General features: G+C 40.4%; 1 protein-coding gene across 1 annotated transcript in view; it reads right to left on the bottom strand.

The window, feature by feature from the left end:
• Nucleotides 1-4,129: 4,129 nt before the first annotated feature.
• trabd2b (TraB domain containing 2B) overlaps nt 4,130-27,892 on the bottom strand; it is a 142,173-nt gene continuing 118,410 nt past the window's right edge. Inside the window, exons 5-7 of the mRNA XM_039003123.1 lie at nt 6,723-6,819; nt 4,579-4,854; nt 4,130-4,367 (exon numbers count right to left, since the gene is read on the bottom strand). Of these exons, the coding sequence (XP_038859051.1) occupies nt 4,130-4,367; nt 4,579-4,854; nt 6,723-6,819 (611 nt within the window). The remainder of the gene's footprint in view (nt 4,368-4,578; nt 4,855-6,722; nt 6,820-27,892) is intronic.

Raw genomic sequence — 27,892 nt, forward strand, 5'->3', positions numbered from 1 at the left:
CTTTGTGTAAAAGGTTATTGTTAACGCCAATATGTATCAATTGTATGTGTTGTGTTTTGATTGTGCAATAGTTCTAGAATCAAAACCCATACATTTGATATGCTCTTGGCGCTCTTGGCTTCTGTGATTTCTATTATGTATAGGTTCATACAAGGGAAACAATTTGAAATGTGAACATACAATAATTGGTGTGTCTGTCTTTTGTGTATTTTCCTTCCTTTCAATGTATTACCACAACTCACAAACTATAACCTTAATAGAAGCAACATGGTGTTGATTTCTAAGGTCCTTGATGGAAGACCTTGGACTGGATAACAATTGCTTTCTTATCTCTCTCCTCCATCATGCTGCTTTCAATGGGTTCCTGCAAGCACCTAAAGGCCCTCACAAGGCAAACACACCACTAAGCTTTTTTGTTTGATTTGTAATCCTTTTACCAGAGGTGATTTTTAACAACTTCCTCATCCCCCTCCAGTCAAGTCAACTCAGTCTGGTGCATGATCCATTGCAGCCCACGTCGGCCCTGGGCCCCGGCGAGCCTTAACCTTGGAACCTCCCCCCCCCCCCCCCCCCAACCTTCCAGGAAGTGCGTGGAGAGGGGGAGTGGGGCCAGGGGTGGAGGTGTGTGGAGAGGGGGAGTGGGGCCAGGGGTGGAGGTGTGTGGAGAGCGGGAGTGGGGCCAAGGGTGGAGGTGTGTGGAGAAAGCAAGGACCTGCCACATTATATGCTTTAACATGACTGGCAAATCCACCGCGGTTAAACAAACTTAACCTTCATTTGTGAAACGGTGCAAATCAAAGGGCAAAAAACGACTTGTGCTGGTAATTACCGCTGGGGGAGAGCAACAGGGGAAGGAAGGATGGAGGGAGGAGAGAAAGGGGAGCGCCGGGAGACAGAGGGGGAGAATTCAAAAAGAAGGGGAATCATTTAAGGTGAAGAAGAATTTTTAATGAGTTTGCCCAGAAATTGATTTTCAGCTGTAATCTTTTATTTATATGCAGACTGATCTCCCTCCTGGGCAGTGTGAGGGTCAGTCCTGTGTGAACTCTGTCAGGACCCCCACTCTGTCAAACAACACCCCAAAGCACAGGGAAAATGGTATTCTAGCAAAGGCAAACATTGTCCTGTCTTGGCTTAAGGGGCGAAATAGCTGTTTATTTTTTAAAACTTGTTCCCCTCTCTCCATCATGCCAGAAACTTTGTCTGAAGGAAGGAATAGAGGAAGTTGAAATTGGAACAAAGTTTAGACAGTTATCATAATTTATTATCCAATGAATATTAATGGGGTTAGAGTGTCATTGGAGCATCTCAATTAGATGAAGGGGATTTAGTTAGCAAGCAAGCACCATCAGAACAACTTGGTGTAATGGCTGTGGCAGTTAGGATATCAAATCAAATCAAGTTTATTTTATATATAGCCCTTCGTACATCAGCTAATATCTCAAAGTGCTGTACAGATACTACTTGTGAAGGAGTGGCTGTCACTAGAAGCATTCACACTGTTATACTTGATTTGTATTATAAGGTTTGGGAATTGTACTTTATTGAGTGAGTTGTGATTGTGTTTTGTATCTTTCATGTTGCATCAATTCATAGCAGCTGATTGTGCTACTTCCTTATCTTTCATTTGACAAAAGTGTATGTTTGCTGCCAATTTGAACAGGTGTCTCTCAATAAAAATATTTTGAAACTTAAATGGATTTCAATCTCAAATGGAATGTTACATATTATCATAGTCTCATACAGAATGGAATAGATGGATCATAAGGCTCATAATGATTGAGCTCATTAAATCTGGTTTGTGTTTACTATATGGTGAAACACGTTGCAGTCAACCAATGCTCTGTGCGTTAGATTTTTTTAAACTATTATGATATCGATTAAGAATGCATATTTTGGAATAGATATGAAGCCTATCTGTGCTCCAACATCTAGCTATATGCCTCAATATTTCATCATGATAAACACATTCAACATTGATAAACACATTCAACACGTTCAACAATAATGTCTGTTATTACTCTGACTTTTTTCCATGTATTAGCATACCCATATTTCCAGTAAATACAGGACGACATAGGTCTAGTATTTTTGGTTGCCGTCCTATAACAGATGGCTCCAGTGCAAGGCTCTGTTAGGTTAATTAAAAGCAGCCGGTGTACAGGACTAGAGGAACATCCAGCAACTACATGCATGAGTCACATGGGTCAACGTGGACTTCGGGAATGACTGAATGTGTGACAATAACTAAATGAAAATTATAATTAATTAATTAATAAATAAATAAATAACATGTTTCATATAAATAGATAGGCTTTGCCTAGATAAGGGTTGAGGCCAATCATAATATTATACTGTCCCATTGAAAAAAGAACGTTTTAATCACCGTTGTGTGTTTTGTAGGTGAAACGGTGCTCCCACAATTCAGAAAATGAACTAACCTCTCTTTTCCTTGCATAGGCCTATACTGTATGATGATTGCTCACATTAGGCAATATTAGTCAGAAACCTGTCACATTGAATTGACAGTTTGAACAAAGAAACAAAGAAATAACGATCTTTTGTTTTATTCTGCACAAAAAAAACAGACTTTAACAAATCAAATACCAAAGGTAAAAATACATCTAAAGAGCGGTAGCCTACTCTGGTAGATGCAGTGTGGAATAGGACGACACTGTAAAACATGTTTTAATACTCTTTGGATCAATATCGTCAACTGGTTACAAGTCAATGAGTCGTTTTCTCAACTGAAAAAAGTATAATAGTTTTTTAACCAGGCTGCCAACAATAACCAAATTAATTTAACCACTGAAATTGTGTTTCGATTTTTAAATCAAATGACACGTCTAAATAAATAAAGGCATAGCCCTATGGTTAGATCTATACTGAATTTGATTAGATAAAATAATATGACACCAGTGAAAATACGAGAATCCTAGTTTCTAGTTTTCAAAGTGCTATATCTATATATATATAAATAAACTAAGCACTTACCTTTGTTTGAGTTCTTTGAATAGTCAACTCACTGTCACCACTGCCACCTGTTGTAGACTTGCCTGCTGCAGAAAAATAACATATTGTGCTAAAGCCTACACTGTTGGAAATTCTACATAATATATATACTGTGACTACATAAAAGCTAACAAGAGCGTTGCTGAAAGTGGTGGGAGTAGCAGAAGTGTCCATGACCATGGAGTCTTAATTGGTTTCATATTGGAGCTTGAGCGTTTTGTGATTGTTGTTTTTTGTTAAAGCCGCTGTTGCCATCTGGTGGTGAAAGTGGAACCATGCCGTGTAACTTGATGACAATCCCTGCATTCCAATTGGATCCTGTAGAGGGCAGTGAATTCAATTCTTGGAGAATTCCCCTCTACGTTTTCTGTAGGTCTAAGCTTAGTATTGAAATGCAGGCCCAGAGAAATAGGAACTTCAAGAAACTTGAGTGAATTTCCAAAAGTTTATTTTTCCAGGAATCATCAAATGCAAGAAAATATACTCTTCGAGAAATAATAAATATACAATATTTCTTTATGAACAAAATGCACAATTTACAAAAACGTCCAATGTCTTTAAGATATCAGACCTTATTACAGAGTTATAGCTGTTATTATAGTGATTAGTATGTCTATTCTCATCATTAATATCAATATTATTCATAATAATAACATTTATTATTATTTATCATATTGCTTTCTTGTGATTTTAAGACTTGGCCTCTACAACTGACAACTTCATAATATGGATGTCGTATATACAGTATCTTCCATTAGTTCTCTGATAGAGACCGTTTATCTATTTGTCATGGGTGAAAGTTATTCCACCACAGTGTGAGCTTAAATAACTTTTCACAGACTGATCCTGCTCCCTTCACAGAAGCCTGAAGACGGACAGCTCTGTCTCAGAAGTCCTTGGTGTGTCTGTCTGTTGTTCTCTACCCTCATATCCATGTCTACATGTTCTATGTTCTGTGTATGTTCCATGCCCATAGCAGTTAATTTCCACCTCCAGTTCCCATTTGCAGAATCATTATATGTAGATCTTTGTATGTTCTAGGGTTCTTGGCACATAACGGTGCTCAGGTATAGAGACAGTGTGAGTTTTTGTCTGTGGAGAGAGCTCCACCATGTGGTCAGGAGGTGAACAGCAGGTGCGAGGTGAGTAACGTTAGTAGGCAGGTGAGGGCGTGGGTGGTGCCGATGGTGTACTGGGCTGAGCTGGGGGTGGGCAGCGCTGAGGGTGAGGCCTGGCTGGGGGGTTCCACTGGAGGGTAGAGGCCTGTCCTCCTCCTCTGCTCCTGGTGGGTGAGGAGAGGCTCCACCGTCACATAGCCATTGGTTATCCTCACATTAGGCTGAGGAGTTGTGGTGCTGGAGGGTAGGAGAACAAGATCAGTCAGGTTAACAGGAGCACTGTGGTAGAGCTTGTTGTGGTCTCTTGCTGTGTGAGTGTCCATCATGTCCTATGAGTGTGCAGTGGCACTGTCTGCTACTCTTCATTTTATGCTATTTTCTGTTGTCATTGAATGGTTTCATTAAAGACCTAGAGACAGTGTGTGTATTTGTTCTCTTCTTCTCTCACCCGTCACCGATGCGAACCCACAGGTCACTGAAGAGGCGTGGGCGGCCATGGCTGCGGTGGGCCTTCCGGGGGCGCTTATGTCTCCCAAACTCCTCTAGCTGGCTCAGGCTATCTGGCAGCAGCATGTGGGGTAGCTCCTCATCCTCCAGCTCCTCCAAACCATCCAGGCTACCATCCAGGTCTGAGGGGCTGGTCACCCAGTCATAGGGAGAGGTTGTACCCGCATCGGAGCCCCCATCGCTGGGGTTCTCTGTTGGTTCTCTGTGGAACAGAACACTATATGCTTATTAAATATCATAGCACTATGGTATAGACCTGGCTGTATGTTCACTCGTCACTAGAATAGATTAAAGATAACAGAACAATGTTGAGCAGTTTAAGCATATTATGTCAGATATTTTAGGGAGGTTCTCCTTGTATGCTGTGTGTGAATGTGTAATGGTGTGTGGTTTAAGGTGACCTGACCATCACGGTGCTCTCTAGTCTATCTATATGTTCCAAAGGGCTTTGAACTTCAAACAGGGACACAATGCCCTCTGTGCGTGTAAAAAGTTTACAAAGTGTCTAAACAAGCCACAAGGGAGGAAGCTGTAACCCATGTGGAGGCTTGTCTCTGAGTGACATCTGCCCCAACCACCCTGACAACTCAATACCTTAGAAATTCATCCTTACCATATTCATTTCATTGAAGTAGTCACTAATGTAATGGTCGGATAGGTGAAAGTAAGGGTTCTATTACATTGCTTTGATCAACACAATCATGTGCGAGCAGGAAAGGAGGAAGTTAGAATAGATTTCAAAAGTATTGAAACACGGCCCTACACTAATCCACAAGGAGTTCATTCCTTACCTGTCCTTCCCTATCTGGTTACCGGTAGTTGCCTGTAGGCACAGATATAGGATCAGAAAACCCCAAACCCCATATACCTCAACATCTAGGGGAAACTTCTTCCTACTATGTATATGAAGGGTCATATTGCTTTCCCATCAGTAAACACCCTGGAGGTTTGACATCATAATGAGGCCCCAGGTCCAGACAACACAGTGCTCAGTTCTGTGTTTGCCAGTGTTACACTGACTACAGTGGCTGGCTGCTATAGCCACTCTACACTGAGTCACTTTTTCCTTCTGTCATAATATCTCTATTGAGCAGAGAACACGTGATGCCTCTGGGTTCAGAGGCTCAGTTTTGAGGTTTACACTTGATAAACACCCGACAAGCTTCCTGATGTATTGTGTTGTTGTGTCACCTCATATCAGAGAGCACAACATGCTTTGAGGGGTTTTGTGTTTTTGTGTTTCGACCACAATCAGTCCACTTGTCAGTTTTTGAAACAGAACTGCTGTGGCCTTCAGCTCGGCTGGGGCCTGCTCTGTGTATGAGCCAGGAAGGAACGGTTTGGTTACAGCTGGAATTTGCAGTGGGGAAGTGAGTTTGTAAAAGCAGTGGCTGGATGGGAGGTTTTAACGTAGGTCTGTTTTATGCGATTTCCCTTATTGTTCCTAATTTTTCCCTTTTCACCCTAGTTCATGTGAGTCTTGTAACCATTAGCGCTGCTATTTTAATGGGCCCAACCTGCTCGGCCCTTGGATCAACCCCCCCCCCCCCCCCCCCCCCCAAGTCCTCCTGCTGCTGCCTGCCTGTTCGGGGTGGGAGAGTTCACGGGAGACTGGGGGCTGGTTTGCGTGAGGAGATGCAGCACCCCTCTCCAGGAGGCAAATGGTTGAGGCCTTTCTATGAGGTAGCCATGCCAAGGGGTAGCAAGGAGCGGGCTGGCCCACCTCTCACAGCTGGCGGGGTGAGGGAGTGAGGGTTGGGGGAATCAAAGGATTCCTACTTAGCTGAGCTCTGGTTGTTATGGTGTACTACATGTACTGAAACATGTGTGCTACATTTAGCACATCTGTGGGGGTCAATTAGTACATGTCATGTGTTTCTGCTCTAGTTGATGTGGGATTGTAAAATTATGGGGTAACTTGTGACTGTGTTTGTGAGAGGGTTCATATGAATTAGTGCTCAATGCCCATACACACATGTATCAATGTGTGTGTTTGTGTTAGCGCGTAAACAATACTGTAGTCTGTGTGTGTATGTATTTGGGTTGTAGCCCTGCTGCGTGGGCGGGGTGTGTCTCTGTACTCACTCTGGGATTGGTTCCTGGTAGTGTGATGGTGTGTGCACCACCTCATAGCCCTCTTGTCTCAGGATGTCCAACACACTGTGGTTCCCCAGGAAGTGACCTAACAGGAAACACAACAGGTCAGTTCACATCTCAGATAGGGCGCAGAGTTTTTCCTGATCAGGCAATGTCGTCCAGAAAATCTCTTCTCTTTAGTAATGATGACAGATGGTTACATGATAGTCTCTAGTCTGAATCAGAGGTCTGAAAAGACATGATAGTCTCTAGTCTGAATCAGAGGTCTGAAGAGACATGATAGTCTCTAGTCTGAAGAGACATGATAGTCTCTAGTCTGAAGATGCATGATAGTCTCTAGTCTGAAGAGACATGATAGTCTCTAGTCTGAAGATGCATGATAGTCTCTAGTCTGAAGAGACATGATAGTCTATAGTCTGAAGAGACATGATAGTCTCTAGTCTGAAGATGCATGATAGTCTCTAGTCTGAAGAGACATGATAGTCTCTAGTCTGAATCAGAGGTCTGAAGAGACATGATAGTCTCTAGTCTGAATCAGAGGTCTGAAGAGGCATGATAGTCTCTAGTCTGAAGAGACATGATAGTCTCTAGTCTGAAGATGCATGATAGTCTCTAGTCTGAAGAGACATGATAGTCTCTAGTCTGAAGAGACATGATAGTCTCTAGTCTGAAGATGCATGATAGTCTCTAGTCTGAAGAGACATGATAGTCTCTAGTCTGAATCAGAGGTCTGAAGAGACATGATAGTCTCTAGTCTGAAGAGACATGATAGTCTCTAGTCTGAATCAGAGGTCTGAAGAGACATGATAGTCTCTAGTCTGAAGAGACATGATAGTCTCTAGTCTGAATCAGAGGTCTGAAGAGGCATGATAGTCTCTAGTCTGAAGAGACATGATAGTCTCTAGTCTGAATCAGAGGTCTGAAGAGACATGATAGTCTCTAGTCTGAAGAGACATGATAGTCTCTAGTCTGAAGAGACATGATAGTCTCTAGTCTGAATCAGAGGTCTGAAGAGACATGATAGTCTCTAGTCTGAAGAGACATGATAGTCTCTAGTCTGAATCAGAGGTCTGAAGAGACATGATAGTCTCTAGTCTGAAGAGACATGATAGTCTCTAGTCTGAATCAGAGGTCTGAAGAGACATGATAGTCTCTAGTCTGAAGAGACATGATAGTCTCTAGTCTGAATCAGAGGTCTGAAGAGGCATGATAGTCTCTAGTCTGAATCAGAGGTCTGAAGAGACATGATAGTCTCTAGTCTGAATCAGAGGTCTGAAGAGCCATGATAGTCTCTAGTCTGAATCAGAGGTCTAAAGTGGCATGATAGTCTCTAGTCTGAAGAGACATGATAGTCTCTAGTCTGAAGAGGCATGCTAGTCTCTAGTCTGAATCAGAGGTCTGAAGAGACATGATAGTCTCTAGTCTGAATCAGAGGTCTGAAGAGACATGATAGTCTCTAGTCTGAAGAGACATGATAGTCTCTAGTCTGAATCAGAGGTCTGAAGAGGCATGATAGTCTCTAGTCTGAATCAGAGGTCTGAAGAGACATGATAGTCTCTAGTCTGAATCAGAGGTCTGAAGAGACATGATAGTCTCTAGTCTGAAGAGACATGATAGTCTCTAGTCTGAATCAGAGGTCTGAAGAGACATGATAGTCTCTAGTCTGAAGAGACATGATAGTCTCTAGTCTGAAGAGACATGATAGTCTCTAGTCTGAAGAGACATGATAGTCTCTAGTCTGAATCAGAGATCTGAAGAGACATGATAGTCTCTAGTCTGAAGAGACATGATAGTCTCTAGTCTGAAGAGACATGATAGTCTCTAGTCTGAATCAGAGGTCTGAAGAGACATGATAGTCTCTAGTCTGAAGAGACATGATAGTCTCTAGTCTGAAGAGACATGATAGTCTCTAGTCTGAATCAGAGGTCTGAAGAGACATGATAGTCTCTAGTCTGAAGAGACATGATAGTCTCTAGTCTGAATCAGAGGTCTGAAGAGGCATGATAGTCTCTAGTCTGAAGAGACATGATAGTCTCTAGTCTGAAAAGACATGATAGTCTCTAGTCTGAAGAGACATGATAGTCTCTAGTCTGAAGAGACATGATAGTCTCTAGTCTGAATCAGAGGTCTGAAGAGACATGATAGTCTCTAGTCTGAAGAGACATGATAGTCTCTAGTCTGAATCAGAGGTCTGAAGAGGCATGATAGTCTCTAGTCTGAAGAGACATGATAGTCTCTAGTCTGAAAAGACATGATAGTCTATAGTCTGAAGAGACATGATAGTCTCTAGTCTGAAGAGACATGATAGTCTCTAGTCTGAAGAGACATGATAGTCTCTAGTCTGAATCAGAGGTCTGAAGAGACATGATAGTCTCTAGTCTGAAGAGACATGATAGTCTCTAGTCTGAATCAGAGGTCTGAAGAGACAGGGCAGAACCTGTTATGGTGGCAGTGATACCATCCTTAGTTCCTAACAAATACTGGCCCTTGATCATTCACTACACTTGTTCCTAATGACCCCATATTGTAGTGCACTCTGCTCCTGGCCTCCTTCCCCAAACCCCCTGTGTGCATGTGTACGTGTGTGTGTGTGTGTGTGTGTGTGTGTGTGTGTGTGTGTGTGTGTGTGTGTGTGTGTGTGTGTGTGTGTGTGTGTGTGTGTGTGTGTGTGTGTGTGTGTGTGTGTGTGTGTGTGTGTGTGATTCCTTCACTCTGACATCAAACAGACATGCCCCAGCCCCACTCTGATGAAAGCTGTTTTATTCCTCTCTACAGATGATAATCCCAGGTGTCACTCAACCCAGCAATAAGGCCTAATGCTCTCTGACATCACCCCCTCCGCACGCTCCTCCAGCTTATTAACAGCACGCTGACAATCTTCAAGCTCCCTAGCTCGCCAGATTTTTTCAGACCCTCTATTTTATTATTATGATTTTTCTGATCATTCCTGAGGGAGAAAAAAGCGGTACTACACTTTCTTGGCGGCGGAGTTCAAAGGCTGCGTTGGGATTGGCATGATGAGAGAGGAGAGGCTACCGCAGAGTGTCGGCCAGATCAGACGGCCAGATTACAGCACTCTCCCTCCCCCACACCAGGCCCCTCCAGAGGAGAGAGAGGAGAGAGGAGGGAGGTGGGAGGTGGGGGGGTGTCGCAGGAAGGCCAAGAAGATCATCAGGGACCTCAGCCACCGGAGCCACGGCCTGTTCTCCCCGCTTCCATCAGTCAGACGCGGGCAGTACAGGAGCATCATGGCTAAAACTAACAGACTGGCCAATAACTTCTACACCCAGATCATCAGGCTGCTGAATAGCCACCATTACTCCTACCCCCCTCCACTCTGCCTTTCTACTCCTCTCCTCCTCTCTCCTGTACTCTCCTGTCCCCTCCACAGCTGAAGGCTGCTCCCAGAACGGACGCAGACAGCTTCAATGACCCCCATGTCTGTGTAAAGCAGATATTTTATTAATTTCAGCTATGAAGCACTTTTGTGGTCAGTGAAAAAAAGCCCTGTGTATTCCTCCTGTGAGGTCAAGCTGTCTGATGGTCTTGTTTATTTTGTCTCTGTTTGATGTCATACATAAACAGTCTGAACAGAGTTCTTACTGAGGCGTACGGTTACCACAGGCAGAGGAAGTCATTTAGTCTGGTCCGGGGTATGTGTGGGATGAATTAGAAGTGTGTGTGTGTGTGTGTGTGGTCATCTCTCTTCCTGGCCACCAGACAGCCACAGAGTTAAGGACTGTAGCCAGCAACACACACCTGCTACAGGGGGCCAAGTGTACCCTCCTCTCTGTCTGGTCTGTCTCTCTCAGATGGAATGTGTCTGACTGTAGAGACCATTAGAGGAGCGAGAAAATGCATTTCTGATATCTTGCATTCTTCTCTCTTTCTTGATTTGTCAGGGTGCTTTCACGTATCCCCTGTATGATCCTGGAGCTTTAGGTACCCTGCTCCACGCTATAAAGTATGTATGAAACGCAAACGAACCCAGGCTGAAACGAATCCTGGACCAGTGTGAGTAACGGTTCCAAAATCCAGGAAAAGAGTACCAGGTATTGTGACGTTGTAAACTAGCTAGCTTGCTAACGTTATGTAGAATGTTTCTAACGTTATGTAGAATGTTGCTAACGTTATGTAGAATGTTGCTAACGTTATGTAGAATGTTGCTAACGTTATGTAGAATGTTTCTAACGTTATGTAGAATGTTTCTAACGTTATGTAGAATGTTTCTAACGTTATGTAGAATGTTGCTAACGTTATGTAGAATGTTTCTAACGTTATGTAGAATGTTTCTAACGTTATGTAGAAGGTTGCTAACGTTATGTAGAATGTTGCTAACGTTATGTAGAATGTTGCTAACGTTATGTAGAATGTTTCTAACGTTATGTAGAATGTTGCTAACGTTATGTAGAATGTTGCTAACGTTATGTAGAATGTTTCTAACGTTATGTAGAATGTTGTTAACGTTATGTAGAATGTTTCTAACGTTATGTAGAATGTTGCTAACGTTATGTAGAATGTTTCTAACGTTATGTAGAATGTTGCTAACGTTATGTAGAATGTTGCTAACGTTATGTAGAATGTTTCTAACGTTATGTAGAATGTTGCTAACGTTATGTAGAATGTTGCTAACGTTATGTAGAATGTTGCTAACGTTATGTAGAATGTTGCTAACGTTATGTAGAATGTTTCTAACGTTATGTAGAATGTTGCTAACGTTATGTAGAATGTTGCTAACGTTATGTAGAATGTTGCTAACGTTATGTAGAATGTTGCTAACGTTATGTAGAATGTTGCTAACGTTATGTAGAATGTTTCTTACGTTATGTAGAATGTTGCTAACGTTATGTAGAATGTTTCTAACGTTATGTAGAATGTTGCTAACGTTATGTAGAATGTTGCTAACGTTATGTAGAATGTTGCTAACGTTATGTAGAATGTTTCTAACGTTATGTAGAATGTTGCTAACGTTATGTAGAATGTTTCTAACGTTATGTAGAATGTTGCTAACGTTATGTAGAATGTTGCTAACGTTATGTAGAATGTTTCTAACGTTATGTAGAATGTTGCTAACGTTATGTAGAATGTTGCTAACGTTATGTAGAATGTTGCTAACGTTATGTAGAATGTTTCTAACGTTATGTAGAATGTTGCTAACGTTATGTAGAATGTTGCTAACGTTATGTAGAATGTTGCTAACGTTATGTAGAATGTTGCTAACGTTATGTAGAATGTTGCTAACGTTATGTAGAATGTTTCTTACGTTATGTAGAATGTTGCTAACGTTATGTAGAATGTTTCTAACGTTATGTAGAATGTTGCTAACGTTATGTAGAATGTTGCTAACGTTATGTAGAATGTTGCTAACGTTATGTAGAATGTTGCTAACGTTATGTAGAATGTTTCTAACGTTATGTAGAATGTTGCTAACGTTATGTAGAATGTTGCTAACGTTATGTAGAATGTTTCTTACGTTATGTAGAATGTTGCTAACGTTATGTAGAATGTTTCTAACGTTATGTAGAATGTTGCTAACGTTATGTAGAATGTTTCTAACGTTATGTAGAATGTTTCTAACGTTATGTAGAATGTTGCTAACGTTATGTAGAATGTTTCTAACGTTATGTAGAATGTTGCTAACGTTATGTAGAATGTTTCTAACGTTATGTAGAATGTTTCTTACGTTATGTAGAATGTTGCTAACGTTATGTAGAATGTTTCTAACGTTATGTAGAATGTTGCTAACGTTATGTAGAATGTTGCTAACGTTATGTAGAATGTTGCTAACGTTATGTAGAATGTTTCTAACGTTATGTAGAATGTTGCTAACGTTATGTAGAATGTTGCTAACGTTATGTAGAATGTTTCTTACGTTATGTAGAATGTTGCTAACGTTATGTAGAATGTTTCTAACGTTATGTAGAATGTTGCTAACGTTATGTAGAATGTTTCTAACGTTATGTAGAATGTTTCTAACGTTATGTAGAATGTTGCTAACGTTATGTAGAATGTTTCTAACGTTATGTAGAATGTTGCTAACGTTATGTAGAATGTTTCTAACGTTATGTAGAATGTTGCTAACGTTATGTAGAATGTTTCTAATGTTATGTAGAATGTTGCTAACGTTATGTAGAATGTTTCTAACGTTATGTAGAATGTTGCTAACGTTATGTAGAATGTTTCTAACGTTATGTAGAATATTGCTAACGTTATGTAGAATGTTGCTAACGTTATGTAGAATGTTGCTAACGTTATGTAGAATGTTGCTAACGTTATGTAGAATGTTGCTAACGTTATGTAGAATGTTGCTAACGTTATGTAGAATGTTGCTAACGTTATGTAGAATGTTGCTAACGTTATGTAGAATGTTTCTTACGTTATGTAGAATGTTGCTAACGTTATGTAGAATGTTTCTAACGTTATGTAGAATGTTGCTAACGTTATGTAGAATGTTGCTAACGTTATGTAGAATGTTGCTAACGTTATGTAGAATGTTTCTAACGTTATGTAGAATGTTGCTAACGTTATGTAGAATGTTGCTAACGTTATGTAGAATGTTTCTTACGTTATGTAGAATGTTGCTAACGTTATGTAGAATGTTTCTAACGTTATGTAGAATGTTGCTAACGTTATGTAGAATGTTTCTAACGTTATGTAGAATGTTTCTAACGTTATGTAGAATGTTGCTAACGTTATGTAGAATGTTTCTAACGTTATGTAGAATGTTGCTAACGTTATGTAGAATGTTTCTAACGTTATGTAGAATGTTGCTAACGTTATGTAGAATGTTTCTAACGTTATGTAGAATGTTTCTAACGTTATGTAGAATGTTGCTAACGTTATGTAGAATGTTGCTAACGTTATGTAGAATGTTGCTAACGTTATGTAGAATGTTTCTAATGTTATGTAGAATGTTGCTAACGTTATGTAGAATGTTTCTAACGTTATGTAGAATGTTGCTAACGTTATGTAGAATGTTTCTAACGTTATGTAGAATGTTGCTAATGTTATGTAGAATGTTGCTAACGTTATGTAGAATGTTGCTAACGTTATGTAGAATGTTGCTAACGTTATGTAGAATGTTGCTGACGTTATGTAGAATGTTTCTAACGTTATGTAGAATGTTTCTAACGTTATGTAGAATGTTGCTAACGTTATGTAGAATGTTGCTAACGTTATGTAGAATGTTTCTAACGTTATGTAGAATGTTGCTAACGTTATGTAGAATGTTTCTAACGTTATGTAGAATGTTGCTAACGTTATGTAGAATGTTTCTAACGTTATGTAGAATGTTGCTAACGTTATGTAGAATGTTTCTAACGTTATGTAGAATGTTTCTAACGTTATGTAGAATGTTTCTAACGTTATGTAGAATGTTGCTAACGTTATGTAGAATGTTTCTAACGTTATGTAGAATGTTGCTAACGTTATGTAGAATGTTGCTAACGTTATGTAGAATGTTGCTAACGTTATGTAGAATGTTGCTAACGTTATGTAGAATGTTTCTAACGTTATGTAGAATGTTTCTAACGTTATGTAGAATGTTGCTAACGTTATGTAGAATGTTGCTAACGTTATGTAGAATGTTGCTAACGTTATGTAGAATGTTTCTAACGTTATGTAGAATGTTGCTAACGTTATGTAGAATGTTTCTAACGTTATGTAGAATGTTGCTAACGTTATGTAGAATGTTGCTAACGTTATGTAGAATGTTTCTAACGTTATGTAGAATGTTGCTAACGTTATGTAGAATGTTGCTAACGTTATGTAGAATGTTTCTAACGTTATGTAGAATGTTGCTAACGTTATGTAGAATGTTGCTAACGTTATGTAGAATGTTGCTAACGTTATGTAGAATGTTTCTAACGTTATGTAGAATGTTGCTAACGTTATGTAGAATGTTTCTAACGTTATGTAGAATGTTGCTAACGTTATGTAGAATGTTGCTAACGTTATGTAGAATGTTTCTAACGTTATGTAGAATGTTGCTAACGTTATGTAGAATGTTGCTAACGTTATGTAGAATGTTGCTAACGTTATGTAGAATGTTTCTAACGTTATGTAGAATGTTGCTAACGTTATGTAGAATGTTGCTAACGTTATGTAGAATGTTTCTAACGTTATGTAGAATGTTTCTAACGTTATGTAGAATGTTGCTAACGTTATGTAGAATGTTTATAACGTTATGTAGAATGTTGCTAACGTTATGTAGAATGTTTCTAACGTTATGTAGAATGTTGCTAACGTTATGTAGAATGTTTCTAACGTTATGTAGAATGTTGCTAACGTTATGTAGAATGTTTCTAACGTTATGTAGAATGTTGCTAACGTTATGTAGAATGTTTCTAACGTTATGTAGAATGTTTCTAACGTTATGTAGAATGTTGCTAACGTTATGTAGAATGTTGCTAACGTTATGTAGAATGTTTCTAACGTTATGTAGAATGTTGCTAACGTTATGTAGAATGTGGCTAACGTTATGTAGAATGTTGCTAACGTTATGTAGAATGTGCATCTCTCAAATCCTACCCTGAAACAGTTATTTACAGGTCTTGTAAAAGCAAAACATAGTTTGTAGAATAACATTTAAAAAATGCTCCAGGAAACCGAACGAGGGTTCCAAATTTCATATGTAAAAACGCACTCAATCCCTCAACCACACCCAAAAAACCCACACACACAAACAAACATTCAAACAGAACTGCAACACACACAAACACACACATTCAATAGCCACATATTCAGCCTCTTTCTCTCCCCATCCCTCTCTCCTCTATAGTAGCGTGTGTCTGGTTGCCACCCAGGCTGAGGGCTTTGTGGGCCTAACTCCAGCCGTGTCAGCACCTCATTCCTCCCCCAGCCCGTCCTCGCCTTGCTCCACTCCTCCCTCTACCCATCCCTGCACCCTGTCAATATAGTCAAGCGACGCTGAATGGTGAGTGGACATAGGGATAATCCCTCTACTGTAGAGAGTGATGTGGATAGGGACAGGCAAGTGGGAGAGGGAGGCTGTACCAGCGTAAGAAGAAGAGAGGGATCCATGCTCTCAGAGCATGGGCAGGCAGGCTGGCTGGTGGACACCTGAGGTGGAGGAGGGGGACGATGGCGTAGACCTCTACACACGAACACACAGAACACATGCTGGCCACTGTTACTATGCTGCAAACAAACACAAGCTGTTGCTTCACAGGCTGTGGAACAACAGACCATGAAAAAAAGGGAGAGGACAAGAGAAGAGAGGGATGAGGAGAGAGACAAAGGGGTGGTGATGGAATGGAAACAAACCCAACAAATCAGGACTCAAAGAAAAAAAGTTGGCCAAGGAAAATAAGGATGCATTCCTCTACCCTAATTGGAAATATGAGTGCTATCTGATGTATGTGTGTGCGCGCGTTCACAACGTGCAAGTGTGTGTGTGTATATGTGGGTATGCGTGTGTATGCATGTAATCTTGTGTGTGGGCACGTGCATGCGTGTGAGTGTGTACCTGCCTCTGTATAAATGCTCGGGGAAGTCCCTGTCTGACTCACTGCCAGAGTACTATCAGCTCCTTCCACAATGTGAGAATGAGTAATGTAACAAAGCTTTAATAACTCCAGCATCCCTGCACTGTAACCCTGGGTGTACATGTATACTTCTACAGTACCAGCTCATCTATAAATCACCTCCCAGCCTTCCAGTCAACAAACCGGGGGAGAGAAATTCTAGTCGTATTACATCTGAACTAGCTGAACCATGCTGTTGAACAGAGCAGCTCTCGCTTGACGTGTCAATCTAAAGGAAGGAATCAGGAAATTCCACCCTGAAGCTCTCAGGCTCTGTTTTAGTAGTGGGATTAATGGGAATCAGGAGTGTTTCCCCTCCTTACCCCTCCTCATCCCTTTCTCCTCCCCTCCTCCCTTTCATAATGATTTCATTTCCTATGCATGCAGCCCAATAAGTGCTTCCACCGGTGGGGTGTGATGACCGATGACCGGGAACGGTCGTGTCCCAGATCTGGTCCCCTAATGCATCAAGACACCATTGGCCATTTTTATATGTATAACAGTGAATGATTCCTTGGCTAATAGCACCCTTCTACAACTGTTTATTTAAGACAACACACATCACATCTTGACTACTCCCCGTGGAGTGGGTGAGACCCTCTGAATGCCATTACCGGTGGGGTGTGATGACCAATGTTTGTGAACGGACGTGTCTCGGTCCAGGTCCCCTAATGCATCAAGTCAAAAAAAGCCATTTATACTTATTTACCCCCTGTAGGTCAACCCCTTTTATACTGCATACTCAGAGACACACAGCCTGACCATGGCATCCTTGGTTCTGCACCACATGGGTTATGTCAGGACCACTGTAGGGGCTAGTGATTATCTGTAGGAACATTTAAAGTGTTTCCTGCTGGCATTACATATTTAGACTGTCTGTATGCTCTCACTCTGTGTTTGCCAGACCCCACAGGCTACAGTCACTGCTGCTACACTGCTGTGTGTGAACCTCCCCTGGCAGACAGAGACAGAGAGAGGGAGGGAGGAGGGAAGGAGCGAGAGAGACTGCGGAAGAAGAGAGATGAAAGAGGGAGGTAAGGAGGTAAGGATCGGGAGGAGGGGGAGACAGGGATTTGCTGGGCTGGGCCTGTGGTGGGGTTAAAACATTTAGTGAAAATTGCCCCCTCAGTTTGTTTTTGTTGCTGACAGCTGAGGTCTTAACTCCTTCTCTGCTAGGACAGGAGGGGAGGGGGAGGGGGAGGGGGAGGGCAGCTGGCAGGCGTCTGGAGAAAGGCTCCTTTCTTACACACAGACACACAGACAGACACACACACACACATGCTGACGGTAACTATGCTGTGCATGAATGTGATGGAAGCCATGGCATCCTCATAGACCCCCACTCAAAGGTCTCTTTATCGCTCTCATCTCATTCCTGCTCCAACTTTCATCATGTCATTTCCTCTCCTCCACCCTTCACCCCCTCATCCCCTCTTTATTGCAACAAGTCCCTCTGCTACATGTTAGATACATTTTTAGCTCTCAGATCAGCTGATACATAGTAATTAATGACAGACTTTAGACAAATTGTGTAAAAAATTGCAAGTGTAATCGACATTGTGTGTCTGCATGCATTTGTATGTCCGTGCAATACATGCAATGTGTGCCGGTGTGTGTGACAAAGAGAATGTGTGTGTTTGTATTAGCTAGAGGAGAGTTATGGAGATGGAGTGAGTGTACAAGTGTCAGTGCAATGTGGCGTAGCAGCCATTAGTGCTGAATGAGCTGTTCCAGAGGCTAATGAAGCATGTCATCTACAAGCAGACTAATGAGCCCTACAGATCTAATTAGAGCTGCCTGGGATCAACACCAGCACACAGGCTAATGCTAAGCTAACACGTCAGGGCCTGAGAGGGACAGAGAGAGGGGCTGTGAGAGGCTACAGGACTGCCAGAGAGAGGGACAGAGGCTACGGGCCTTACAGAGGGAGGGACTGAGAGAGGATACAGGCCTGACAGAGTGAGGGACTGAGAGAGGATACAGGCCTGACAGAGAGAGGGACTGAGAGAGGATACAGGCCTGACAGAGAGAGTGAGTGAGAGAGGATACAGGCCTGACAGAGAGGGACTGAGAGAGGATACAGGCCTGACAGAGAGAGGGACTGAGAGAGGATACAGGCCTGACAGAGAGAGGGACTGAGAGAGGATACAGGCCTGACAGAGAGAGGGACTGAGAGAGGATACAGGCCTGACAGAGAGAGGAACTGAGGCTACAGGCCTGACAGAATGAGGGGCTGAGAGAGGCTACAGGCCTGCCAGGGAGAAGGATATAAGTTATGGGCCTGACAGAGAGAGGGGCTGAGAGAGGACACAGGCCTGCCAGAGAGAGGGACTGAGAGGCTACAGGCCTGACAGAGAGAGGGACTGAGAGAGGATACAGGCCTGACAAAGAGAGGGACTGAGAGAGGATACAGGCCTGACAGAGAGAGGGACTGAGAGAGGATACAGGCCTGACAGAAAGAGGGACTGAGAGAGGATACAGGCCTGACAGAAAGAGGGACTGGCACTATGGGCCCAACCCCTAACCTTACACCAGATTAATTATTAGTAGTTATAATGATAACAGGGGATTGTGTCATACAATGTATGTGTATGTAGAATGCTATGGGTCAGGACTCAGGACTGAAAAATATGTAATAATGTCAATACTACGTTTGTGACAGGTTGTCATGAATCTGCCTTGCGCTGTATAGAGACTGTAAGGAGAGGAGACAGAAAAGTGATGGGGCTCCACACTGGGTCTTCTGCTAATGGGGAGATGACTGATGAAAACATAATGTTTTAATATTGCACCTCTTCAGCTCTGACTTGTAGTGAATCTAATATCAGACGGACCTTATATGAGCACCTGTGTGTGTGTATCTGCCTGTCTACTGTGTGTGTGTATGTGTGTCTGTCTCTGTGTGTCTGTGTGTATGTGTGTGTGTCTGTGTGTATATGTGTGTGTGTGTGCGTGTGTGTGTACGTGTGAGTTAAAGATGTATGAGAGCCAAAAAAGGCTGTCTCCCCGCCACAGTCCCAGCTCAGCGACGGGAGACGGGGCCTGTGCATCGTCAGTCTCACGCAGGGGGAGGCAGAGAGGGACACGTCAGCCCAACAGGGTGGGCACTAAGACAGAGGCACCACTGTTAAATGATACACACCCACACCGATACAGTAACACACACCATGCCACACCTGTACAAATACAATACTAAACTATCCAAGGGAGACCACTAATCGTCTTTCCCTGGTGTCTTCTCTTCTCTCGCTCCATAAAACGTTCCTACTGGGAGGAGGGAAGACAAGGAAAGACAGTGAGACAGAGCAGATGGAGTTATGGAGGAGAGAGAGATAGAGTCTGTGTGATAAAGGGGGATGGAGGCAGACAGGAAATCAGACAGAGACAGATGGAAGAAGAGAGAGAGGGGAGAAGAAAGAGAGAGGGGAGAAGAAAGAGAAAGGGGGAGGCGTCGTGACAAAGCAGGCGACATCTAGAGTGCAAGAATACAACCATGGCTTTAACCCACCACTTCACATGCAACTGCAAAACACATCTGTCCAAAACTGAACAATAACCTATTACACACACGTACATAGACACACACACACATGCACAGTGTACACACAAAGTCACAAACTTGTATAACAGACAAAAGCAACTTGTCTAAAATACAAATATTAGTATGTATTGTATTACTGTATACATTAATAAACAACTCTCTAGGCCATACAACTCACTCGCCTCCGCCCCCTCACACACACACACACACACACACACACACACACACACACATACACACACACACACACACACACACACACACACACACACACACACACACACACACACACACACACACACACACACACACACACACACACACACACACACACACACACACACACACACACACACACACTTTCTCTCCTTCACTGTGTGTATCAGGGAAGTGGTGGCTGGGCTATGGCTGCTGCAGGACATTCCAGGGGATGTTTTCAATAAGGGAATGAAGGCAGCATCAAGGAACTAGCAAATGGAAACCTGCTGAAACACTGCTCTCTGACTCCAACACACTGCCACACCAGTTCCTCCTCCTACATGTACGTGCGTATTGCTGTGTTATATAGAGAAAGTGAGTGTGTGTGTGTGTGTGTGTGTGTGTGTGTGTGTGTGTGTGTGTGTGTGTGTGTGTGTGTGTGTGTGTGTGTGTGTGTGTGTGTGTGTGTGTGTGTTTAACTATATCTTTGTGGACCAGAAATCCCCACAAAAAAAGTAAACAAACAAAACATTTGACCAACTGCGGACATTTTGTTGGTCCCCACAAGATCAAATGCTATTTCTAGGGGGTTTAGGGTTAAGGTTAGAATTAGTGTTAGGTTTAGGGTTAGGAGCTAGGGTTAGGTTTAGGAGCTAGGGTTAGTTTTAGGTTTAGGGTTAGGAGCTAGGGTTAGTTTTAGGGTTAGGAGCTAGGGTTAGGTTCAGGGTTAAGATTATGGTTAGGTTTCTGGGTTAAGGTTAGGGTTAGGGTTAAGGTTAGGGTAAGGGTAGGGGTTAGGTTGAGGGTTAGGGTTAGGGGTTAGGGAAAATAGGATTTTGAATGGGACTGAATTGTGTGTGGGGGGGTGGGTGTGGGTGTGGGTTTGTTTGTGGTTGGGTGGCTGTGTGTTTGTTGGCAAATGAAAGAGAAAGTGCGTGTGAGTATGCTCTTAACCTCTTAACCAATTACTATCAGCTGGTGCTGTGTCATTCTGTACATGGAAAAGTGAACAACATTTTCTTGGCCAGATCACCAGTATACTATGCCATACTGAAACAGTCCTTAGAGTAGAAGGCTGATGTTACATAACACTACAGTAAGAGTAGAGAAACAGAAACATTACAGTAACAGTAACACTACAGTAACACTACAGTAACAGAAACAGTAACAGTAACAGTAAAACTACAGTAACAGAAACAGTAACAGTAACAGTAACAGTAACAGTACAGTAACAGTAACAGTACAGTAACAGTAACAGTAACAGTAACAGTAACAGTAACAGTAACACTACAGCAACACCACAGTAACAGTACAGTAACAGAAACAGTAACAGTAACAGTAACAGTAACAGTACAGTAACAGTAACAGTAACAGTAACAGTAACAGTAAAACTACAGTAACAGAAACAGTAACAGTAACAGTAACAGTAACAGTACAGTAACAGTAACAGTACAGTAACAGTAACAGTAACAGTAACAGTAACAGTAACAGTAACAGTAACACTACAGCAACACCACAGTAACACCACAGTAACAGAAACAGTAACAGTAACAGTAACAGTAACAGTACAGTAACAGTAACAGTAACAGTAACAGTAACAGTAACAGTACAGTAACAGCAACAGTAACAGTAACACTACAGTAACAGTAACACTACAGTAACAGTAACAGTAACAGTAACAGTAACAGTAACACTACAGCAACACCACAGTAACAGTACAGTAACAGAAACAGTAACAGTACAGTAACAGTAACACTACAGTAACAGTAACAGTAACAGTACAGTAACAGTAACAGTAACAGTAACAGTAACAGTAACAGTAACAGTACAGTAACAGCAACAGTAACAGTAACACTACAGGAACAGTAACATTACAGTAACAGTAACAGTAACACTACAGTAACAGTAACACTACAGTAACAGTAACTGTACCACTACAGTAACAGTAACAGTAAAAGTAACACTACAGTAACAGAAACAGTAACACTATAGTACCAGTAACAGTAACACTACAGTAACAGTACAGTAACAGTAACAGTAAAACTACAGTAACAGAAACAGCAACAGCAACAGCAACAGCAACAGTACAGTAACAGTAACAGTAACAGTAACAGTAACAGTAACACTACAGTAAGAGTAGAGAAACAGAAACATTACAGTAACAGTAACACTACAGCAACACCACAGTAACAGTAACAAAAACAGTAACAGAAACAGTAACAGTACAGGAACAGTAACAGTAACAGTAACAGTAACAGTAACAGTAACAGTAACACTACAGTAACAGTAACAGTAACAGTAACAGTAACAGTAACAGTAACACTACAGTAACAGTAACAGTAACAGTAACAGTAACAGTAACACTACAGGAACAGTAACACTACAGTAACAGAAACAGTAACACTACAGTAACAGTAACTGTAACACTACAGTAACAGTAACACTACAGTAACAGTAACAGTAAAAGTAACACTACAGTAACAGAAACAGTAACACTATAGTAACAGTAACAGAAAAAACACAATAACAGTAACACTACAGTAACAGTAACAGAAACAGTAACACTACAGTAACAGTAAAAGTAACACTACAGTAACAGTAACAGTAACAGTAACACTACAGTAACAGTAAAAGTAACACTACAGTAACAGTAAAAGTAACAATACATTAACGGTAACAGTAAAAATACAGTAACAGTAACAATACAGTAATACTACGGTAACAGTAACAGTAACACTATAGTACCACCATGGTAACAGTACCAATACAGTAAAAGTAACAGTAACACTACAGTAACAGTACCAATACAGTAACAGTAACAGTACCAATACAGTAACATCACCAATACAGTAACAGTAACAGTAACAGTAACACTACAGTAACAGTAACAGTAACAGTAACAGTAACAGTAACGCTACAGTAACAGTAACAGTAACACTACAGTACCACTACAGTAACACTACAGTAACAGTACCAATACAGTAACAGTAACAGTAACAGTATCAATACAGAAACAGTACCAATACAGTAACAGTAACTGTATCAATACTGTAACAGTACCAATACAGTAACAGTACCAATACAGTAACAGTACCACTACACTAACAGTACCAATACAGTAACAGTAACACCACAGTAACACTACAGTAACACTACAGTAACAGTAACAGTAATAGTAACACTACAGAAACAGTAACAGTAACAGAAACACTACTGTAACAGTAACAATAACAGTACAGTAACACCACAGTAACAGTAACAGTAACAGTAACAGAAACACTAAAGTAACAGTAACAGTAATACTACATTAACATTAACAGTAACACTAGAGTAAACATAACAGTAAAAGCAATAGTAACACTACATTAACAGTAACACTAACACTACAGTAACAGTAACACTACAGTAACAGTAACAGTACCAGTGCCAATACAGTAACAGTAACAGTAACACTACAGTAACAGTAACAGTACCAGTACCAATACAGTAACAGTAACAGTAACAGTACCAGTAACAGTAACACTACAGTAACAGTAACAGTACCAGTACCAATACAGTAACAGTAACAGTAACACTAACACTACAGTAACAGTAACAGTACCAGTACCAATACAGTAACAGTAACACTACAGTAACACTACAGTAACAATAACAGTACAGTAACACCACAGTAACAGTAACAGTAACAGAAACACTACAGTAACACTACAGTAACAATAACAGTAACAGTACCAATACAGTAACAGCAACACTACAGTAACACTACAGTAACAGTAACAGTAACAGTAACAATAACAGTACAGTAACACCACAGTAACAGTAACAGAAACACTACAGTAACACTACAGTAACAATAACAGTAACAGCAACACTAAAGTAACAGTAACACTACAGTAACACTAGAGTAAACAAAACAGTAAAACTACCACAACTGTAACAGTAAATGTAACAGTAAAAGCAACAGTAACACTACAGTAACAGTAACAGTAACATTAACACTACAGTAACAGTAACACTACAGTAACAGTACCAATAACAATACAGTAATAATAACAGTAACACTACAGAAACAGTAACAGTAACAGTAACATAACATTGACATACAGTGGCACTACAGTAATACTACAGTAACAGTAACAGTACAGTAAACATTGCAGTACCAGTAACAGAAACAGTAACACTACAGTAATACTACAGTAACAGTAACAGTAATACCACAGTAACAGTAACACAACAGTACTATTACAGTAACAGTAACACCACAGTAACAGAAACAGTAACACTATAGTAGCAGTAACAGTAACAGTAACACTACAGTAACAGTAACAGTAACAGCAACACTAAAGTAACAGTAACACTACAGTAACACTAGAGTAAACAAAACAGTAAAACTACCACAACTGTAACAGTAAATGTAACAGTAAAAGCAACAGTAACACTACAGTAACAGTAACATTAACACTACAGTAACAGTAACACTACAGTAACAGTACCAATAACAATACAGTAATAATAACAGTAACACTACAGAAACAGTAACAGTAACAGTAACATAACATTGACAGTAACAGTGGCACTACAGTAATACTACAGTAACAGTAACAGTACAGTAAACATTGCAGTACCAGTAACAGAAACAGTAACACTACAGTAATACTACAGTAACAGTAACAGTAATACCACAGTAACAGTAACACAACAGTACTATTACAGTAACAGTAACACTACAGTAACAGAAACAGTAACACTATAGTAGCAGTAACAGTAACAGTAACACTACAGTAACAGTAACACTACAGCAACAGTAACTGTAACAGTACAGTAACAGTAACACTACAGTAACAGTAACAATACATTGACAGTATAACACTACAGTAACAGTAACAATGCGGTAATACTACAGTGACAGTAACGGTAACACTACAGTACCACTACAGTAACAGTACCAGTGCAGTAACAGTAACAGTAACACCACAGTAACAGTAACACCACAGTAACAGTAACAGTAGCAGTAACACCACAGTAACAGTAACAGTAACACTACACTAACACTAACACTAACACTACAGAAACAGTAACAGTAACACTAACATAACAGTGACAGTAACAGTGACACTACAGTAATACTACGGTAACAGTAACAGTAACAGTACCAATACAGTAACAGTAACACTACAGTAACACCACAGTAACAGTACAGCAACAGTAACAGTAATAGTAACACTACAGAAACAGTAACAGTAACAGAAAAACTACAGTAACACTACAGTAACAATAACAGTAACACTACAGAAACAGTAACAGTAACACTAACATAACAGTGACAGTAACAGTGACACTACAGTAATACTACGGTAACAGTAACAGTAACACTACAGTAACAGTACCAATAACAATACAGTAACAGTAACAGTAACACTACAGAAACAGTAACAGTAACAGTAACAGAAACACTACAGTAACAGTACCAATAACAATACAGTAACAGTAACAGTAACACTACATAAACAGTAACAGTAACACTAACATAACAGTGACAGTAACAGTGGCACTACAGTAATATTACGGTAACAGTAACAGTACAGTAAACATTACAGTACCAGTAACAGAAACAGTAACACTACAGTAATACTACAGTAACAGTAGCAGTAATACCACAGTAACAATAACAGCAACAGTAACAGCAACACTAAAGTAACAGTAACACTACAGTAACAGTAACAGTAATACTACATTAACAGTAACAGTAGCAGTAACACTAGAGTAAACGTAACAGTAAAACTACCACAACTGTAACAGTAAATGTAACAGTAAATTCAACAGTAACACTACATTAACAGTAACACTAACACTACAGTAACAGAAACACTACAGTAACAGTACCAATAACAATACAGTAACAGTAACAGTAACACTACAGAAACAGTAACAGTCAAACTAACATAACAGTGACAGTAACAGTGGCACTACAGTAATACTACGGTAACAGTAACAATACAGTAAACATTACAGTACCAGTAACAGAAACAGTAACACTACAGTAATACTACAGTAACAGTAACACCACAGTACTATTACAGTAACAGTAACAGTAACACTACAGTAGCAGTAACAGCACCATTACAGTAATACTACAGTAACGGTAACACTACAGTGGTACCACAGTTACCGTAACAGTAGTACTACAGTAACAGTAACACCACAGAAAGAGTAATACTACATTAACAGTAGCAGTAACACAACAGAAACAGTAATACTACAGTAACAGTAGCACGACAGTAACAGTAACAGTGACAGTAACACTACGGAAACAGTAACAGTAACACTACAGTAATACTACAGTAACAGTATAAGTAACAGTATCTTTACAGTAACAATACACTAGCAGAAAAAGTAACAGTACAGTAACAGGACATTAACAGTAACAGCACAGTAACAGTAACACTACATTAACAGTAACAGTGACACTACAGTAATACCACAATAACAGAATACCACAGTAACAGTATCAGCAGCAGTAACACTACAGTAACACTACAGTAACAATAACAGTAACAGTAACACTACACTAACAGTAACAGTAATACTACAGTAGCAGTAACAGTAACACTACAGTAATAGTAACACTACAGTAACACTACATTACCAGTAACAGTAGCACTACAGTAACAGTAACAGTAACACTACGGTGATATGACAGTAACAGTACAGTAACACTACAGTAACATTAACAATACAGTAACAGCAACAGTAAAACTACAGTAGCACCACAGTAACAGTATCAATACAGTAACAGTAACAGTACCAATACAGTAACAGTAACACTACAGTAACAGTAACAGTAGCAGTAACAGTAACAGTACCAATACAGTAACAATAACATTACCAATACAGTAACAGTAACAGTACAGTACCAGTAACAGTAGCAGTACCAATACAGTGACAGTAACAGTAACACCACAGTAACACTACTGTAACAGTACCAATACAGTAACAGTAACAGTACAGTAACAGTAACGGTAACAGTAACAGTACCAATACAGTAACAGTAACATTACAGTAACAGTAACAGTGCAGTAAACATTATAGTACCAGTAACAACAACAGTAACACTACAGTAACAGTAACAGTAACACTACAGTAACAGTAACAGTAACACCACAGTACTACCATGGTAACAGTAACAGTAACACTACAGTAACAGTAGCATCAACAGTTAACACCGCGGTAATACTACGGTAACAGTAACAGTAGTACTACAGTAACAGTAACACCACGGTTATACCACAGTAACCGTACCAGTAATACTATGGTAACAGTAACACTGCAGAAACAGTAATACTACAGTGACAGTAGCAGTAACACTACAGAAACAGTAATACTACAGTAGCAGTAACAGTACAGTAACAGTAACACTGCAGAAACAGTAACAGTAACACTAGAGCAATACTACAGTGACAGTATCAGTAACAGCACCTTCACAGTAACAATATAGTAACAGTAACAGTAACACTACAGTAACAGGACATTACCAGTAACAGTAACAGTACAGTAACAGTAACACTACATTGACAGTAACAGTAACACTACAGTAATACTACAGTGACAGTATCAGTAACAGTAACACTACAGTAACAGTAACAGTACAGTAACAGTAACAATAGCAGTACAGTAACAGTACAGTGCCAGCACAGTAACAGTAAAAGTAGCAGTAACATTACAGTTACAGTAACAGTACAGAAACAGAACAGTACTGGTGCAGTAACAGTAAAAGTAACAGTAACACTACAGTAACAGTAACAGTAACAGTAATACTACAGCAGCAGTAACAGTAACACTACAGTAACAGTAACACTACAGTAACACTACATTAA

This window comes from Salvelinus namaycush, chromosome 10 (assembly GCF_016432855.1).
Source record: "Salvelinus namaycush isolate Seneca chromosome 10, SaNama_1.0, whole genome shotgun sequence".
Taxonomy (NCBI): Eukaryota; Metazoa; Chordata; class Actinopteri; order Salmoniformes; family Salmonidae; genus Salvelinus; species Salvelinus namaycush.